A 20,983-nucleotide genomic window follows, 5' to 3' on the forward strand; every position below is an offset into this window, starting at 1 on the left:
CTCCATGGCCTCTCCGAACTCCTCCCAGATCCGAGTTTTTGCCTCCACAACCACTCGGGCTGCAGTTCGCTTGGCCTGCCGGTACCTGTCGCATCGTTTATCACAAACGTAAGCTCTCCCATGATGGTACTTCGGTACCGTTCGGTTATTAGTAAATAACCTGATCTCGTTGCTGATGTTGATGATTTTTTTTTTTTTTTTTTTTTTTTAATGAAATGTCAGACTTTACCGCAATGGAGGAAATTGATTTTGATCGTAGATTTTGTACGCCTTTTTCATGTTTAATCTCAGGCCCGAGCGGCTCTGGGAAGTCATTTTTTGTAAAAAGTGTTTTGCAGGATTGTGAAAATATAATGGACCGAAAACCGGATAATATTGTTTGGATTTATACTTCGTTTCAACCTTTGTATGCCGAGCTGCAGAAGACCAATAAAAACATAACGTTTGTGAAAGGATTGCCTGAATCATTCGAAGATGAGACCCTGTTTCCTCCTGATAAGCAACATCTGGTGGTATTAGATGATGTGATTTTCGAGGCTTCAGATCATCCTGATGTGGTGCGGATTTTTACTCAGTACAGACACCACAAACAGATGTCCGTATTCATGCTGACACAAAATGTGTTTCATCAGGGTAAATACTCACGTACAATCAGTCTTAATTCAAACTATTTTGTCTTATTCAAGAACCCGCGTGACAAGCTTCAGATGAAAACATTAGCTCATCAGATCTTTCCATCACAAAAAGCGTTTTTCCTGGCGAGTTTTGACGATGCTACAAAGGACCCTCACGGGTATTTAATCGTCGACCTGACACACAGCTGTCCAGAACAGTACAGACTTAGGACGGGTGTACTGCCTAACCAGTGGCCTGCGGTTTATATTCCAAAAAACAAAAAAGACGACATGTCAGCGCGATTAAAAAGGAATGCTCCCTTTCTGAAAGCTCTGTATTATGCCACGCCTAAGAAGCGGAAGGATATTTTAAAGGACTGCCCGGCGGATCTCCTTCAGTCTTTGGCCGAAATCGCTCTCAATCTGTTAAAAGGGAACATTCCTCTCTCTCGCTGTCAATTTAAAAAACTCCAGAGACATAAAAACTTGCTCAGACAGCTGGCTGATAGAAAGATCAGTCTAAAGCGGAAACGCAGCGTTTTGCAAATGGGTGGTTTTCTTCTACCTCTACTAACAACAGCCATTCCTCTCCTGGGAAACTTAATAGGAGGCTTGATCAATAAACGCAATTGAAAATGCAGAAAATGTATCTCGTGTCACCTCATCAACTAAACCGCCTGACTCACACAGCTTCAGCCGCGTCTGATGCAAGTGCATCTCCCAGCAGCAGCAGCAGCAGCAGCAGCAGCAGCATGCGTCAGAATGCGGAACAAGACTTGGATTTCAAAATGAGGCAAATATTACAAGAAAGAGGACTTGGCGCCTATGAAAAAATGAAAAAGTACAATACTCTGTTGCAGCGTTACCTTAACCTGGTCAGACAGGGAGAAAATGAACTCCATTCTCTGACTCTAACGCTGCCTCCTGAGGAGGGGTCTGACAGACAAGCTAAGGAGCTGAAAAGATCAGAAGAGGAGGAGGAGGAGAAGCGAGAGGGAATGCAGGAGATATTAACAAACCTACCTACCCGTGATCGCAAAAATGCAGAGTATGTTTTAAATAAGTTATCGGAGACTGACAGCGGCTGGAGTTCCAGAGGAGAGTTTATCTATAGAGGTAAACCATTAAAGGGTTCTCATGTGATTGATCTGGTGAAAAACTTAACAGCTGCGTATAAGAAACCCCCAAAGTCACAGCCACGAGGGTGGAAGCTGTTTCTTGAGACATTATCTGAGCTGAATGTCCCTGAGAGCGCGGTGTCTAACCCTTTCGCTCGTGAGCAGTTTAGAGTTCTCAAAAACCAGACGCATACAGACTATGATGACATGCTATCTTCACAATCCTCACCGAGTACCGAGATGAGAAAGAAGAAGAAGAAGAAAAAGTCTACGAAGAGAAATATTCTGTGGATCGACTTCACACCGTGATTTAAATAACACCATTTCCAGAATTTTTTTTTTTGTCTTTTAGAATTTATTGACGTGAATAAAGTAAAAATGAATGAGATACAGAGTCTGATTTTTTTTTTCGCAAAAGCAAAGCAATACAATTCATATTTTATAACAATCTCTAAACATTTGTAACGTATATGCGAGTTGATGTGGAGAAGACGAAGGAGAAGCAGTGATGCATCGTTGAAATTTCATAACAAACTTTCTCACGAAAACATCATTATGTATCACACTGTTTGTGTAGCGAGCTAGCACTTGTTTGTAAGACAAACCACTGGCTCTATGACACAGGTAAAAGACACAGTGATGCCCGCAGACGGTAGACAGCTCGTGTTGGAGTTGACGGTTGTGATAAATGATGTTTCTCGTCCCACCATAATTTTCCAGAAAACCAAGGATGCTTTTCGGATAATAATGGTTGTCAGGACTTAATCCGAAGGAGTCGAAATAGGTGGAAACCCCTCCTTCTTCCAGCGTGATTGCTAACCAGTGTTCACCGGGTAGATAGTGAGGGTGGGTGTTTACGATATAATACGCTGGTAACTTTGACGGGGGATAGTTCTGTAATTCATCCGAAGCCCAGACACCGCAGAACGTGTCACCTAACAGATGGTTCATGAGTATTTCCAGTTCAGCTGTGTTCATCCTTTTATTCAGTAATAATCCACCAGCACCTGTCGTTTCGAATTGATCTCGAGGATAGTATCGTACGCTGCGTAAACCACCAGAGTCGCTGTATGCGGTAAGGGGACCCTGAATCTCATCTCCAGTCTTAAAGTCCCACTTGAAATGGGGTTCAGAGCTTCCACGTCCTCGTCAGGGTTTAGATTAAAAACAAATAAGCTATAACCGTTTTCAAAATCGTCCCTGTCGATGCATAGAGGTAAATCTTTCAGGTGTCTCCCGGTGGCGGTGTACAGATTGTAAAACTCTCTGACCGAAATGCTCTGGTCAAATCGTGGCTGGAAAGCTTTTGAAGGGATCTGTCTCCCGTCCTGACAGAGAGCTAGATATTCCACATCGCAATGTTGAAAATCGAATGGGCACATGTCCCTCCGCCCAGTAAATGCGTTATGGTTGACCAACCCTAGAACCACGTATTTAGGCATCGTCCCTAGGAAAAGATTCTCCTGATTGCATACTCTCGAGTTTTGTGGAATTGAGTAAGTTTTCACATTGATTCTGGATATCGGGTAGAGCGCGTTACCTTTCATCAGGGCCGCTGCATGTCCCAGACGCACTGCTGGGGAGACTGTGACCTTTTTCACAAACAGAGAGGCCCCTAGTATTTTTAATTTGAAATCAGAATTGTTCGGAGCCATTAAACAGAACGCATCACTGCCTCTGGTCAGCTTGATCCGCATGTCTACGCTGTTTAATAACAGCCGTTCGCAAAAGAAAATGTCGGCGTGTAGAGGACCCATCACGTGAAACTCGCTAGAAGCTGCACTAAATTTCGCCCTCTCGACCAGGCCTCTGTTGGGACCGTCAGCTCCGATGTTGATAGAATTCATAGCCCGAGAAGTATCTTTGTAAAAGAGACCTGCTGTGAACTGGCTTTTCAGAGATGCGTCTGAAAAGTTCAGCAGGGTTTCAATGATGGCTCTGTACGGATGAGTAGCGCTGGATTGAGAAATGAGTCTGTCACCCAGGGTCACATCCACCTGTGAGAAGATGGTGTTGACGGGGTAGTTAATCACCCCGACATCCGCATCCTGTGCCAGATTTGTCCCGTCCCCGTTAACAATCTGCAAACGTAGATGAAGGAGGGTGTTGGCGAGATCCAAATACCTATCCCCATCGCCAGGGATGAAAAATTCAACGGGACCACCGTCTGTCAGCGCAGATATTGGCATAACCTCCAGATACTGACTCTGCTCAATAGAAAACTGTGTAGCCGGAGCACCGAATAAGTCCAGCTCTGACATGGTGCATTCTTGTGATTTTGTATGCAAAAGAGCCATGGTTAGGAGAATATGTCGTCGGACCTCCTTCTCTTAGGAGCTCTTCTCTGCACTGATTTCTTGCTCCCTTTTGTCTTCCGCTTTTTATGCGTTGCTCCGCCCCGGCGGTCGTGTTCCAGGTCTGCGTGCCAGAAGCATGAGTCCCGATCCTGCCTGATCCTCTGCCTCCGGTTCCTGGTTCCGAGTTACGTGTCTCACGACGTGTCCGACAACATCAGAAGCAATGTTTTTAGCCGCCGATTTTAAATGAGGCCTCGCAATGGCGAATCCTCTCTTGAGCAGAGGTGCAACAAAACGAAATAATTTTGAAAACATAGACCCTATCCCTCTACCGTACATCATAGGGGCTCCATTAAATCCTGGTAAATCTCCTCCCACCTGATTTTCATAATAATTCACAAACCTGTAAATGTCAGGTTTAGAGTATAACCGTGTCATTTTTTTTTTTTTTTTTTTTTTAATTGTAAAACTGTATCACGGAAAAAAAAATCGGAGCAACACCTCACAACGAACAGTTACCCGCGTAGGATGTCTGGTACTGAGCGATATCTTTGCGGGTTGAAGAGTTATATAGACTGGTTTTCAGGTTGTGGGTCTGAAGTGAAGCGTAACAATAGATTTACCAAAGCTGAAGTTTGCTGGTTTGTTCTGATCCGTTTTTATCTGGACCTCGATATTTTCAATATGCTGCTTGGCCACTGGTAAATAATAGGCGGGGTTGAAGCGCTGTGTGACAAACTCTCCGAATGTACCCTGGATCTCAACGCTTCTCAAAAGCGGAGCGTAAACGTCCCCCACCAACTGCGGGCGAACCACATCGCTGTAACAGTAAAGATGATAAAAACCAGCCCTTAAATCTACAGGATAGGGAGCTGTCTTCTCCTCAAAATTGAACCATTCTCCGGCTTTGAGTCCGATCATGTACGCCAAAGGTGGGTAGAAACATACGTGGATTTTACCACTTGCCAGGAAATCAAATTTCTTTAGGTTGTGATTAAATACGGGAACAATATCGGCATAGACTTTTTTAAATTGGGCTTCCAGCTCCAGCTTTAATGGGTGTACGCTGTTGAAATATCCTCCCTGAAAATAATGATGAGAAACTTTGCTCTCTGTCCCAGGTTCTCGAGGCTTCCGCCTCCAGTCAAAGTAAGCCTTCTCATGAGGTACGTTATACCATGTGTGTGGATAGGAAATCTCTGTTAAAGCGACCTCCCATTCTCCTATTAAGTCAATGTGTTGTGCTAAATCTACACGGAAACTGTCACTCTTATTATCTTTGAAAACTTCCAGGCTTGCGTTGGAGGGTAGAGTGATGTAAAACCCCTTATCCCTCGAACCGTACATGATGGAATGATGGTCTGTGTAAGCGGTTGAGGTTTTTATATATCTTTTAAATCTGCGGCCTTCACCCAGCTGTTGAATTTTTCAGGCCAGTTTTTCCACCGCACCAAGACCTGCTTTTCCCCTCTCACGGTACGTTTATTCAGAATTTCTTCTACGTGATATGTCCTGTCTCCAGCCATATCCACTTTCTGAAGCTCCTGCTCATAGAATGAACCTTCAATCACTTCGCCGTCATAATCTTCGAGTCTATATACCGTCGGAGTATGCGGAATGCATTCTGACACCGTAAAAACTTCGTCCGTGAAACTCTGTTCGTATTTTTTATCGAAGACCCCTCGCAACTGGGATATTCTGACAACATCGCCCACCTTAAATCCTGTCTTTATTTTTTTTTTCTCTTGTCTCGTGGTGTAGGCGTACCGTACAAATTGTGAAACACACGGCGGGTATTTTCCTTAGTCACATCAACCGGACGCATTTTTATACTGCTGTGGTAAGTGTTATTATAGCTTTTTACTAAGTCTGGTAGGACCTCCACGTACCGTCTAGTGTTCTTAGCAGTGAAATATCTCCACATTCTGGTCTTTAACGTTCGGTTAAATCTTTCAACCACGCAGGCTTTTAGATCACTGGCTGTGGCAAAATGTATGATGTTGTGTTTCCTCATCAGAATCTTGAAACTTTTGTTGAAAAATTCTCTTCCTGCATCAGTCTGTAGTTTTTCAGGCGTCTGGCTCTCGCGAAAGACGGATTCAAAGGCAGACACCACCTTCGCCGCAGTCTTCTTTCTCAAAGCTCGCACGTACGCTAATTTGGAAAACACATCGATGACCGTGAGTAAATAACTATACCCATCATTTTCATCCGCTAACGCGCGCATATCACAAAGGTCTGCCTGAAACTGTTTGAGAGGTCTTGTAACAAAAACTCTGTTCCTTGGAAAATGTATCCTTGCCGGTTTATGCAGAGTATAGGTGTCTTGAGATGATAAAAAGTCTTTCACATCTTCCACCCTGACTTTCTTTCCCGTCTCATCTTGAACCGCTTTATGAAGCCGCTCTACCCCACCGAAACTACCAGGATGACTCGGCTTGTAATATAACCTCTTCATGACACGTTTCTCCGCCATCTCAATTTAAATTCACCTCCCTCTAACTGTCTGTCTGGCTCCTTCTCATCCCTTTAGAAGTGTCAACACCTAACCCGTCGTAAAAACTTCAAAAGACCTCAGACGGAAGGAAGTTGGGGGGGGGGGGGACAAATGCGCAGTGGACAAACGCTGGACAAATGGTGGACATATGGCGAGGGGAGGGGTTTATTGGGGGGCCATAAATCTTTCGTTTGACATATAATATCCTAATTACTTTTGGCGTGAGTGTTTGTGTCTCGCAGAGGGCGTCGGAGTGGAGCGCGAATATTCAAAACTGTTTATGGTGAAATCCTACTGTAACATTCGACAGAGCTCGGTGGATGAGCCTCCTTCAGAACAGCCGAAGCCAGCGGCCGTTGAGGTTTGCAGAGCAGGGTGGGATTGCGACTTTGAATCCTGTTAGATTGTCTGCAGTACTGAAGAAAGAAGCAGGAGACATAATCATGGCCAAGGTGCTGAGAGATGGAAGTTTGCTGGTTGGATGTAAAGATGCTGATCAGAGAGAACGTGCATACGGGCTGAAAACAACAGAGCAGCGTCAGGTGGTGAGTGCAAGCATTGTTGGTCAGGGCAGCAGCAGGTGGGTCAGAGGAGTAACATGGGGAGTACCTGCTGAAATGTCAGTGGAGGAAATCAAAGAAAATGTGCAAGGAGCAACGATCAAGGTGGCAAAGTGCTCACAAGTGACTCGGAATGGACAGAGGGGAGACAGTGAGTGTGTGCTTTTGGAGTTTGAGGAAGAGGAGTTACCAAAGAAGGTTTCTGTAGGTTTTTTAAGCTATAATGTCCGAGAGTATGTCTCAGGGCCGGTCAGGTGCCATAAGTGCCAGAGGTTTGGCCACACAGCAAAAGTTTGTAAAGGAAAATGCAGGTGCCCACATTGTGGAGAGGATCATGAATATTCAGAGTGCAAGCAGGAGCAGCCTCGATGCTGCAACTGTGGAGGGGACCACAGTGTGGCCTTTAGAGGATGTGAGGTGTTGAAAAAAGTCAGAAATCCAACAGATAAGAGCTCAACGCAGTATGTCATATGCAGAAGCAGCTAAAGTAGTTAGCAAGGACAGAGGCAGGAATAAAGATGGTGAAAGTGATAGTCGCAGGGCTGGGCAGGAGACAGAGGCAGACCAGAGTGGGATGGTGATGGTGGTTGTTAAAAAGTTAGATATTTTTATAACCGCTGCAATAAATTCAACTATGGATTTGAAGTCAAAGTCTGAAAGAACTCAAATGATCGTCAAAGCAGCAGAGTGTAATCTGGGTATGAGTGGACTCACGTGGGAGGAGGACAGCAAAGCCCTGTATCTCCAATCTGGGCCGGAGAAGACGTGTTGGGTAGTAGTTTTTAATTATTTTGTTGTTGCGCTGGAATGCTAGAAGTTTGCGGGCAAATGGGCAAGAGCTAAAAAAGTATATTGAATATTTTCCTAATAAACCGGAGGTAGTTTGTGTTCAGAAAACATGGCTCAGTCCTAATTTAGATTTTAGAATTCGAGGATATATTGCAATAAGGTGTGACAGGGATGAGGGTGGAGGTGGAGGCTGTGCAACATTTATAAGAGAGGATGTTCCGTTTTGTGAGCTGGGTATTGGTAGAGATCAAGAGTATGCGTCTATTGAAGTTTGGACAAGAGAAGGAGAAATTTCTGTTGTGAACTACTATAATCCTGGTAAAAACTTAGATCTGGACAAGCTGACGGACATAGAGGGTATGAGTTGTGGAAGAGTGACCCTATGTGGTGATTTTAAAGCAACACTAAGGAACTTTCAGTTTCCGTTGATTTTGGCGGCGCCAGTGGACAAAAGCGGTAGTGTTTTGCCTGAACAAATACTACAGTTCCCATGAGGACTAGTGCGTGGCGTCATAAAATGCTGCTCCGGTTGGCGCGCTGTAGGACTGAACTCGCCTGCATTTGTTTCCAGTGGCTGTGTGAAGGACGGATAGCGACGAGGTAATGGATCTAATGGTGGCTAAACAATGTTATATCATAATGTGACGCATGCCGTGTGCAGGGTTCCTACCACCCTCCTCACAGTTTCTTAGTCCAAGTGAAAGCAATACTGACGCCCTCAGCCCGTGACAGAGGGGTCATTCAACTCGTTGTAAGTCGATGTATCATCACAAAAGATATTAAAATGTTTTATTAAGGTTGAAAAGTTCCTTAGTGTCGCTTTAATGCTCACAATACTTTGTGGGGGGGGGGGGGGGGGGGGGGGGGGTACTAGAAATGATTTTAATGGGAATAAAGTGGAAGAGTTTTCGGAAAATAAGGATATGGTCTGCTTGAACGATGGAAGAAAGACTCGCACTGATGTTCACACGGGAGGTGCCTCAGCTCTGGACTTAACTTTGGTGTCAGGAGGTATAGCTGGTGTTTGTGAGTGGGAGGTGGAAGCTGAGACAACGATGGGCAGTGATCACTTCCCAGTGATATGTAGAGTCATGGTTCAAGGAATAGTGGCACAGGAGGGTTCAGTGGGAAGATGGATATTTGCTAAAGCAAACTGGGAGCTTTTTAGATATATATGTGAGCGGGAGATTGATAAAATAGATTTGGGGGATGATATTGAAGTTGTAGACGGTGACATTCGAGAAGCTATTTTGGAGACAGGAGAACAAACTGTTCCTAAAAGTAGTGGAAAATTAAAAATAAAAGCAGTTCCATGGTGGACTGAGGAGTGCAGTATTGCTGTCGAAACTCGAGATTCAGCCTTTTAGCTTCTGAGAAGAACACTGAACTCTGACAGTCTTATAAGCTATAAGAAAGCCCAGGCAGTTGTGCGAAGGGTCATTCGAAAAGCTAAGAAGGAAAGTTGGCAGGCTTTCTGTAATAAGATGGGCAGAACTACCCCAATAGGAGAGGTGTGGGGAGTCATTAAGAGCATGAGGGGTATCAGAAAAGAGCGACAGTATCCAGTGCTAAAGACGCAAGATGGAGTAGCAGTATCGAATGAAGAAAAGGCAGAAATGATTGCAAAAGCATTAATAAAGATTCATAGTTCAGACCATTTGACAGAGCTGGGTAAAAGAGGAAGGGAGGAGACTAAATCAGCACATCCAGATGGTCTTATTAGAAGAGAAGGCAGTGGAAATGTCATGGATGCTCTTTTACTTTGGGTGAGGTTAAGAGGGCACTGTCTGCATCTCCTGGGAAAGATAATATATGCTACAAAATACTAAAGCAATTAGGTCCTAAGGTGCTTGGGAAGATTTTGGGCTTCTATAATAAAGTATGGGAGGTAGGAGTGTGACCTAGAAATTGGAAAGAGGCAGTTATCGTACCGATTAAAAAGCCCGGCAAGGATTCTTCAAACCCAAGTAATTACAGGCCCATAGCTCTCACGTCACATATGGGAAAGATTATGGAAAGGATGGTAACAAACCGGTTAGTGCATTATGTTGAAAGTAAAGGACTTATGGCTTCGTATCAGAGTGGGTTTAGAAAGGGGAGGGGAACCGTGGACCCTGTGGTGTGCTTGGAAACTGATATACGGAAGGCACAAACTAACAAGGAATCAGTCATGGCAGTCTTTTTTGATGCGGAAAAGGCTTATGACATGATTTAGAGAAATGGATTGATGAGCAAATTAAGTATGATGCGAGTATCAGGCCAAATTTTTAATTGGATTAAGGATTTTTTTATTCAATAGATTTATTAAAGTAAGGGTTGGATCAGCTATGTCTGGGCTTTATTCGGTAGAAAACGGTACGCCGCAGGGCAGCGTGATTGGCCCTGTGCTTTTTTCAATAATGATGAATGATGTATTTGCACAAGTGAATTTTAGAATTGGTCGTTCATTATTTGCTGACGATGGAGCTCTGTGGAAGAGGGGGCGCAATGCTAAATTTATGACAGCAGAAATTCAAGAGGCAGTGAGCATTGTTGAAAAATGGTTTAAGTTTTCTGTTGAGAAAACCAGATCCCTAGTTTTTACTCAAAAGATAAGATTTGAAGCAGCTATCACAATGTATGGACAAAGAATTGAACAAGTCAAGAAGTTGAAGTTCCTGGGTCTGTGGATGGATGCGGGTCTAACATGGAATGCACATATTAATCATGTGGAGACAAAGTGTAAGAAAGTGTTAAATGTAATGAGGTGCCTGGCTGGGGAGGAGTGGGGGGGATGGGGGGCCAGTATATGCTGCCTCATGTCGCCATCTTGTGGGCTCGTCGTTCACCCTGGGAGCTCAAATCACGTTTGTTGATGTTCTACGTCTCGCGAGCTTTCCAACGATATGTTACACGTGACTGGGGGCTCATCCAGCTGGGAGACAGCTTCAAACATAACCCCACGAGCGCCGCCGCCATCTTGGATCTCAGGTGCGCCGGTGCGCACTGCAGAGTGAGACGCACGCGGATGGCAATTAGTGATTGTTTCTGATATATTTGGCAATTTTTTAATTCTGAAACATGCACATTTATCTTCATTGAGCTTTTTTACAGCTAATTGTACGTTGTTTTTGTTTTTTTCTTGATGCGCATTTTGCAGATATTATTGTTTACATATTTCAAAGGGTATAATTTTTTGTTTTCTCAGTGATATAATTGGCTATTTTTGTATTGATTATATTGTTACAAATATATTTCAGTTGGAAGCTAAATGTTATGGTTCAGCCATGTATAAAAATGTATTTCATACTGTGCACAATACTGTGCACAATTATAAGTTTCTCCACAAAAACTATGCAGATTCTGATAATATAGTGGCTAAATGTCAGAACCAAAGGGTCCTTTGTATATATACAGACCCTTGTAGTGGAAATTAAAGGTATTTTAAAGTCAGATTCCTTTCAAAGAAAGAAAAAAAAAACACTTAGTGTAGTTTGGCACAGGGTGGTCTCCAAGTGGCCAAATTGAGGGTTCGCCTGGTACTATCCAAACTGAACCCTATAAAATCTATGTGCTTTGTGCTATTCTCATGAAACTTGGTACAGTTGTAGTCAAGGAGTTACTGAACACAAGCAGTGGCATCATTACGGCTGGCTTCATTGTCATCATGGAGTTTTTCAATGTGGAATCTGAAAAAAAATTCGGTGAAGGTAAAAATTTCATTTTTTTCCTCTACTTTATCAAAATTTTCTCAGGCATGTTAAAATTCACAGTGTTTCTGACACTGGAACTATATTCTCTAAGGTCTTAGCTATCAATTGAGACCAAGATTATGCATATTGTCCAAATAATGGTAGAGATATTGTTGATTTAAAATGGATAGGCATTTTTAGGCGAACCTTGCCACCAAAAACCCTAGGGTTTAACAGGTTAAAGAAAATTTACATTGCACTAATCAGGTGGGTTTTAGATTATGAAGTGTGGCCGATGAATCAGCTGCATCTACTGTTTTAAAAGCTGGATGTAGTGCAGTCACGTGCACTGAGGATCTGTTGTGGGGCATTCAGGACGTCTCCGGTCGCAGCTCTGCAAGTAGAGGTGGGAGAAATGCCGTTGTATTTGAGGCGAAAGCAATTAGCAACGCATTACTGGGTGAATCTTAAAGGACATTCTGAGAATAGGCATCCTACAGTGAGAGCATTGGTACGCTGTCAGGAGAGTGAGAGAGCAAAGCGGAAATGCTTCGCATGGAAAAGTAAAAGGATAGCTGAACTCATGATGTTAGAGCGAATGCAGTTCTCTGATACAGTGTCGTTACCTGTCACCCCTCCATGGTTGTTTCCTGATGTGGCAGTAGACTTCAGTATTTTGAACAGAATACAATTGCATAAGACTGTTGGAAATGAGGCAATGCTAGTGGAGGAAAGATTGGGCACGATATATGACTCAGCTAGACCAGTTTATACTGATGGCTCAAAAGACCCTCGGTCGGGGCGTACAGGTTATGCTTTTGTCATCCCTTCACTTCAGGTGGCAGTTAAAAGGAAAACCATGGATCACCTGTCAGTCTTCACGGTAGAGCTATTGGCAATCTCAGCTGCATTGCAGTGGATAGAACCATCACAGGAAATTGAAGTAATTATTTGTTCAGATTCAAGCTCGGCTTTAGTTTCAATACAACAATTTAAGTCTTCAAGCAGACAGGATATAGTTAATGAAATTTATGAAAATTTGAATGGGCTCTGCAGAAGAGGCTTTTCAGTTCAATTTTTGTGGGTCCCAGCACACAAGGGTTTGAGGGGCAATGAGATGGCTGATCTAGTGGCAAAGCAGGCGCTTGAGTCAGATATTCCTACAATGGAGATCCCCTTTAGTCGAGCAGAAACAAAATCATGAATCAAAATGAAGGTTATGGCAGAGTGGCAGTCGCAGTGGGATGGAGCAAACACAGGGAGGCACTTGTCTGCTCTGCAGAACACAGTGGGCAAGGGGAAACCTGCCAGAGGGGGCAATAAGGAAGAGGGAGTTATTTCACGGCTGAGGATTGGACACACGAGGCTGAATCAAACTTTATATAGGATTAACAGGCATGCAACAGGAAATTGTGAATATTGTCATGAGGCAGAGACTGCAGAACATGTCATAGTTCGATGTGGTAAATATGAAACACAGAGGCAGATTTTGATCCAGGAGCTGCGAAGCCAGGGGCAGGGAGAGTTTAATTTTAAAAATGCAATGACTATCGTTAAGCAGAAAACATTAATGAAGTTCTTGCATGACGCTGGAATAATGTTTAGAATATAGTTGTTGTTGTTTTTTGTTTTTGTTTTTCTCCTCTGTGATCATTATTTTGTAGGAATATTATTAGTGGAAAGGCGGTAGAGTAGAAACGGGGTAGATACTCTGGTTCACACTCCGACACAGCAGGTGGCGGAAATGCACCTCTGAAGCTGAGAGCCACCCGCCAGAAAACGACAAGAAGAAGAAGAAGAAGAAGAAGAAGAAGAAGAAGAAGAAGGGAGCAGCAGGTCACAGATCTCTGCCTGCCTGGAGCTTTGGATCGGGGGACTTTGTCAGGACATGTGCCTGTGTGAAGGGAGTTGCTGAGTGTGGATTTGTTTCAACCCTGTGGTGGCGTTAGCGGCTAATGCTAATATGCTAACATGCTAACAGGGTGGCACTTGTGTCCTCTGGGCCTCATGTGAAGCCTCATTGTATCGTTTGCTGCTTTGCTACGGAATGCTAACTGTTATCTTAGCATTGGCAGTTAGCTTTTCGTGTTTGGGGTTTCTGGACGGCTGAACAATGTGAAATGATTAGAGACCATGGGGATTGTAAATGTGTGCACAAGATTCTGATTTGACTGGGTGTGAGTTGGATGAATGAATGTTTATTCATGGATGGGTGAATTTCTGTTTGGCCTTGTTTATTCCTCCAGGCCAGGTGTGCTACTCTGAGTTGAGTAGTGGATGGCGAGCCAGTGGTTCAGCGGCCAGGAGCCTGAAGAAACCCCCTCAGCTCCCAAACAAATGGTCGGGTAGGAGGCTGGTGCAGCCTGCTCTCTCGCCCCCCCTACTCACTCCTCCATTTCACCACTTTCCCCAATATTCACTCTCTCTCTGAACATCTGCGCTTTTGCCAACCTCCACCATCGCAACAATTCATATATGGACAATTGGTGGTGAATAATGGACCCCGAGTGAGAAGAAACCCGATACCTGCTGGACTCTGAATTTATTTTCTTTATTTTCAGTCACTCAGTTTGTTCATTCACTGTAAATATTTTGGGTTGTTTGTTTAATAGTTCTGTTTTGTTTGTCACATTGAATCTATTATATTTGCACTTAAACTTACCTGTTGTTGTGTTTACTGTCCAGCCGTGAGGCTGTCCTCCAGGTCACAGTGGAGAAACAGCTCCCTCTGCAGGACAGGTGGAGAAGTTCTCCTGGAATCAGCTCAGCAATGTAAACCCTGAAACCTGCTGCAGTTTTTATTTTTCACTCTTATTTCTGGGGGAAAACAAGTTTGGACGCTGTTGTTTGTATTGAATGATACTTTATTCCAACAGAGGTAAAAACATCAAAGAAATCCCATTTCTTCCAGCCACGGAGGAGGAAGTGGACAGAAGCTGTTGAAAGAGTGTCCGCCCGCATGAGACGCTCCTCACAAAACAGCAAACGCACCCGTATACACACAGGGCTCATCTGATTGGTCAAAGCCAGCCGGCTTTCTATTGGCTGACAGAGAGAGAGAGAGAGAGAGACAGAGAGAGCTGCGGCACAATCATAACCAAAACCCCCAAAAAAGGAAAAGAAGAATTACTTCCAAACATTCACGGAAAACACAAAATCCCCAAAAAACAGGATGAATATCCACAAAATACTGGAACGCCAAAAATAACTGGACATGAAAAAAGAAAGGATGTGTCCGCAGCACGCGAGCATTATGCTAGCATTGTGTTGCTAGCATTGTGCTAGTATTGTGTTGCTAGCATTGTGTTGCTAGCATTGTGTTGCTAGCATTATGCTAGTATTGTGTTGCTAGCATTGTTTTGTGAGCATATTTGCATGATGATAGCATTGTTTTCTTTAATTGCTAGCATCATTTTAGCATTGTTAACATAAGAGGAGTATGTTATCTTTGTGTTGGTTGCATTATGCTAGCATTGTGTTGCTAGCATTGTGTTGCTAGCATTATGCTAGCATTGTGTTGCTAGCATTGTGCTAGCTTTGTGTTGCTAACATTGTACTAGCATTGTGTTGCTAGCATTGTGCTCGCATTGTGTTGCTAGCATTATGCTCGCATTGTGTTGCTAGCAGTATGCTAGCATTTTGTTGCTAGCATATTTGCATGATGTTAGCACTGTTTTGTTTAATTGGTAGCATCGTTTTAGCATTGTTTTCATGCTAGCACTATGCTAGCATTGTGTTCCTGGCATTGTGTTGCTAGCATGTTCCTGGCTTTGTGTTGCTAGCATTGTGCTCGCATTGTGTTGCTAGCATTGTGTTGCTAGCATTATGCTAGCATTGTGTTGCTAGCATAATGGCATTATTTTAGCATTGTTTTGTTTAATTGCTAGCATCATTTTAGCATTGTGTTATCATGCTAGCATAATGCTAGGATTGTGTTGCTAGCATTGTGCTCGCATTGTGTTGCTAGCATTGTGCTAGCATTGTGTTGCTAGCATTATGGTAGCATTGTGTTGCTAGCAAAATGGCATTGTTTTAGCATTGTTTTCATGCTAGCACTATGCTACCATTGTGTCCCGAGCATTGTGTTGCTAGCATATTAGCATGGTGTTAGCATTGTGTTGTCCTCCTCCCTGCTGTCAGAGACAGAGACGTCCTTCCTCCAGAGGACACAGACTCACTGAAGAACCAGACTCATCGAGTCCAAATCCAGCATGTAGAGGTTGAGTGAATGTGGTGTTGAAGGTGTAGAGGAGGATCAGAGAGTCAGAGGAGACTCTGAAGAAGGACAGAGAGCCAGCAGGACAGTCCACATACACTGCTACTCTACCAGAGGGGGGGTAGGAGGAGGAGGAGGAGGAGGAGGAGAGGAGTGTGTATCTGTTATTGTGCCTGACAGAGTAACGTCCATTCCAGCACTCCAGACTCCAGGACTGATGATTCATTCCAAACCAACACTCCCTACTGTCTCCTTTCCTGCTGATTCCTCTGTAACTCACTGATATATAAACCTCTCCCCTCCACTCGACCTCCCAGTAACATCGACCACTCAGATCATTTCTACACAGCAGCTGAGGACAGACATCAAATCTGTGAGGATGATCAGGATATGGCTGCTCTTCCTCCACATGTGTCACCTTCCTGTTGTTGTTGGACAGTTTGAGCTCTCTGCTCATTGAGTTTTCATCCAGTTGAAGTTGAGAGAAATCTGATGGAGAGAAAAAGAGTTCAGTCCTGATGTGACACATGTGATGGATTTGTTGTTTGTGGATTTCCTGACATGTTGTTGATGGAGAGAAAGTTTGATGAGGACACTTTTTGTCAGGCTTCTCTTGTCAGGAATGTTTGAATGAATCCAAAGCTTTGATTGAAAGACAAACGGACAGTGATGAGTCCAACTTACACTTCCTCAGTCCAGGTTTGAGCCTCTGCTGTCCACCATGGTCCACCCTGCAGGAAGAGAGACAGAGGAGAGAGAGAGAGAGAGAGAGAGAGAGAGAGAGAGAGAGAGAGAGAGAGAGAGAGAGAGAGAGAGAGAGAGAGAGAGAGAGAGACAGAGAGACAGAGAGAGGGAGAGAGAGAGAGGGGGAGAAAGAGAGGGAGAGAGAGAGAGAGAGAAAGAGACAGAGAGAGGGAGAGAGAGAGAGGGGGAGATAGAGAGGGAGAGGAAGAGAGAGAGAAAGAGACAGAGAGAGAGAGAGAGGGAGAGAGAGAGAGCTTTAACCAGTGCTTCATCTGTGATGATGCTGTTCAACATTAAACAGGCTTCTCCTCCCAGAGTCTTTCCAACCAGTCTGATCATCAACTGGAGACATTGTGAAGAACATCTCAGTCTCCATGAGGAGCTCCTGCTGTGTGTCCATACCTGAGAGTCTCCAGTGAGCAGTGTGGATCCTCCACTGCCGCTGACAGCTCCTTCACTCCTGAGTCTCCTGGATGGTTGTAGCTCAGGTCCAGCTCTCTCAGATGGGAGGACTTGGATCTCACAGCTGAGACCAGAGAAGCACAGCCTTCCTCTGAGACCAGACACCCTGACAGACTGGAGACACAAACATGGCTGCATCAAGTCAAGAAGGAAGAAGGAAGATCCTCCACATGATCAAGCAGCAGCTGGATCCTGACCTGAGAGCTTCCAGTTTACAGTGAGGACTCTCCAGTCCAAGAGACAGACGCTTCACTCCTGAATCCTGCAGGTCGTTGTTACTCAGGTCCAGATGTGTCAGACTGGAGGACTGAGAGCTGAGAACTGAGGACAGAGCTCCACAGCTTCTCTCTGACAGACCACAGCAGCTCAACCTGAAGAAGAAGCAACAATGAAAACCACATCAATGTTTGTCATGGACTCAGTTCTACATCTCTGACTTGGAGCATCACAAACACAGTGAGTGGAGGATGGAAAGCTGCTGCTCTGCAGCTCAGCTGAGTTGTGAGCTGGAAACTTGAATCTGCCCACATGGAAAAGACATTTAAAAAGCTTCTGAGGAGTTCCAATCCCCCCCTCCACCCCCCTGAACCCCACAGTGCTTTACAACAGCTGTGATGAGGAGGACAGAGATGAAGACCAATGTTTTCAGAGAAGACGCTCATCCAGTCAGCAGAGAGAGAGAGAACACAGGGAGAACATGCAAACCACACAGAAGGACACCAGGCTCTGGCTGGGGTTTGAACTCAGGACCTTGTTGCTGTGAGGCAGCAGTGCTGACCACTGCGCCACCGTGCAGCCCTGTCCAAAGGTTTAGTGTATTTCCAGTGTCTAGAACCTGCAGGGAGATTCAGCTTTTCTCCTCTGCTTTCTATAATCGTCCAACAGCTTCGCTCCCAAATATAAAGGAATCCTTCAGTTTGTGATACAAGCATGAAATTGGGTCCACGTCCAGCCAAAGGCATTCCAAAAAGATCTAGATATGGAGGCATCATGAATTTTCAGCATGACGCTCATGGCAGCTGTTCTTCAAAATGGCCGCCAGCAACAACTGTTTTCCAGAGAGATGGATCCAAAATGTTCCTGCAGACAAGATGTGTTGAATGTATTCAGCATATTGACTTGGTAATGTGTTGTTTTGATCATTGAACATTTCATAGAAAATTCAAAATGGCCGCCATTTCTTCAGACTGGTTCCATACGGATGATCTCTTTGTGGAATTATACATCTTTCTTGATGCAGATTTTTTTAATTGTTTTTTTTTTCATTTTTTTGTAAGTGTTTTTTTTTAGTTTTTTTTTAATATTTTTTGTTTGGTTTTACTTCTTAAAGCCTAAGTTCGGTTTAAACAGTTTTCACGTTGTTTACAGAATGAAGTTCGACAATATCCTCACCCAGAAGGCTTTTCTGATCCGAACAGCGCTTCGGGAGAAATTTAGATCCAAAATGGAGCTGCAGACATCCGTATACAGCTAGCAGACGGGGCATCGGTAACGCCGCTCCTAAAACGACTTTAATCATACAAAAAGTCATTAGTTTGACCAATATTTCATCGTGGTCCGCTCACGCCACTCCTCCACCACAGCCTGGTGTCATGAGATCAGTGTTGTGGTTTTGCTGACTGCTGAACTGAAAGCTTTGTTTACGGCTGCCGCGCACATGCGCAGTCCGGCTCTGGCCAGCCTTTCTTCTCTTTGAATCTGCGCTCGCCTTTCGATGTGCTCTTCATCTGTACACTCTGGCTCCAAACTGTAAAGACACCCTTCATATTCAAAGTTCTCATCCACAACATCTTCATCCCATAAATATTCCTCCATTTTGCACTAAACTGGAAGAAGAAAGTTGTTGTGTCGCCTCCGGTGGCCCCGGAAACAATGAGCCGTACTGCACATGCGTGTGGCAGCCATAAACAAAGCTTTCAGTTCAGAGGTCAACAGAACCACGACAGCATGTATGTGGCGACACCGGGCTGTCATGGAGGAGTGGCGCTAGGGGACCATGATGAAATATTGGTGAAACTCATGAGTTTTTGGAGGATTGAAGCCGTTTTAGGAGCGGCGTTACCGAAGCCCCGTCTGCTAGCTGTATACGGATGTCTGCCGCTACATTCTGGATGTAAACTTTGCCAAAGCACTGTTGGGATCAGAAAAGTCTTCTGGGTGAGGATGTTGTTGTACTTCATTCTATAGACAACGTGAAAACTGTTTAAACCGTAATTTTCCTTTAATGCAGAATGTGAATGACAAACGTTTTAGCTCCTACATCCCATATTCTTCATTGACATGACACCGCCACAGCATGCATATTCTTAAAGCTCTGGTTGTTCTGAAAAATAAAAATATGTTAAATACTTCATTGTTCTTCACAGGGTTGAGGATTTATAAGAATTCATACTCAAATAGAGCTGGAGGAGAACAGGAGTGATTTCATAGACCATTAAGATGTCAAAAAATGTCCATTAAGTTTTTCTTTTTTTCTTATATATATATATATATATATATATATATATATATATATATACATATATATATATATATATATATATATATATATATATATATACATACATATATATTTTTTTTTTTTTTACAAACCAGCAAATATGTACAGATTTCATGTTTTCAATACATGCTGATGATCATAATCTGCATTTCAACTTAAATTTGTATCGCTGGTTGCCTTTGTGTAATTTCTCTTTTTCCCCTTTCTTTCTGGGTCATCAGAGGACGAGGCTAACCATCCTGCTGACTGTCAGGCTAAGAGTGAAAAATAATTTTATGGTGAGAGGAAGGTCCAACAAGTTTGGATGATAGCTCTATGAGGGTGTGACATGGGAAAAGGCTCAGCTGAACACTTTGATAAATGTTGACTGCAGTACATAAGCCTGTTTAAACTGACACTGTCTTTGCTCATTAACAGGAGCTTCTCAGGCATCAATCCTGAAAGAGGCTCCAAGACCAGGAAGTGGACAACAGTGAACCCTCATGTGGACACCCTTTGAGGAAACTAATGGACTTTAAGTGGGCATCATAGTTTTTTTTTTTTTTTTTTTTTTTTGCTGCAGCAGTTGTCAGGCTCAGTTTTGAGTGTTTTTTTTTTTGTGCTTTTTTTTGAAGACAACTTTGCATTATAAGATTTTTGCACAACGCTGTCGTGTTGAATGTTTAGAATGTTTGAGGCTGAGAGGAGCGCCTCACCCCTTCATCACTCTCTCTCTTCCTCTCTTACCTTTCCAGGCCTCATTCACATTGTTGTACTGTTATTATGACACAGCTGGGTCGTCCGGACAAAAAAGAGGAACATGTCTGTTGCTGTTATTGTGACACAAACGGTGGGAAGTTTATGACCAGGAGGTTTAATTTCTTGAATTTCTTGGTGGTTATGTTGAACAACCTCTCTTGGTAAATCAATACGTCACTGGGCTGACAGTGACTTTACCTCAGAGTGGTGGCGGTGGGGGGTTTGCTTTAAAATGTACCATGATTGTAATGTGTATTCCTGCTGTGGCATTTTGTGGATGTTGCTTTTCTTACATATTAAAGTAAATTAGATGAAAAAAATATTGTGTGTTTATGTTACTCTGACAGCTGGATAATTGAATCGCAGGTTTGGGCACACATTTCAGGGTGTGGTGGCTGTGGGGGGGTTGATTTTAATTGAACAATGATTATATATTTACAGTAAATGGATGCTTCATCTGCATTACTTTCACAGTAAATTACTGTCGACTTGTGCGTTACTTTCACAGCACACACTGTAAAAGCACAGGGCCCTGTTGTAATGATGTAGAGCCAAAGGTTGTAATTCCCCAGTAGTGTCCTGTAACATCACAGTACTGCTTTGTCATGGACACTGTGAAGTTACAGTAAACAGTTGTGCTTTTGCAACAATGCATTGTAATGTCACAGATGTGAAATCACAGTAAATTGTTGTGAGGACATTTCACAGTATCATGCTGTAATCACGCTGTGAAAGTCATGCAAAACTTATCCAGTAATTTACTGTGAATTCACACCG

General features: G+C 43.6%; 3 protein-coding genes across 3 annotated transcripts in view; all 3 read right to left on the reverse strand.

Annotated features, from left to right (window-relative positions):
• Positions 1 to 20,983, reverse strand: part of LOC115382179 (NACHT, LRR and PYD domains-containing protein 3-like) — a 1,352,480-nt gene that overhangs the window by 1,194,312 nt on the left and 137,185 nt on the right. The window lies entirely within an intron of this gene.
• Positions 1 to 20,983, reverse strand: part of LOC115382194 (NLR family CARD domain-containing protein 3-like) — a gene marked incomplete at its 3' end in the record, with an annotated part of 1,416,821 nt that overhangs the window by 1,053,533 nt on the left and 342,305 nt on the right.
• The window catches only part of LOC115382193 (NLR family CARD domain-containing protein 3-like), a 112,951-nt gene that overhangs the window by 69,285 nt on the left and 22,683 nt on the right, over positions 1 to 20,983 (reverse strand). Inside the window, exon 4 of the mRNA XM_030083888.1 lies at positions 17,166 to 17,339. Coding sequence (XP_029939748.1) covers positions 17,166 to 17,339 — 174 coding nt within the window. The remainder of the gene's footprint in view (positions 1 to 17,165; positions 17,340 to 20,983) is intronic.

Source organism: Salarias fasciatus, chromosome 23 (genome assembly GCF_902148845.1).
Source record: "Salarias fasciatus chromosome 23, fSalaFa1.1, whole genome shotgun sequence".
In the NCBI taxonomy this organism is placed as follows: Eukaryota; Metazoa; Chordata; class Actinopteri; order Blenniiformes; family Blenniidae; genus Salarias; species Salarias fasciatus.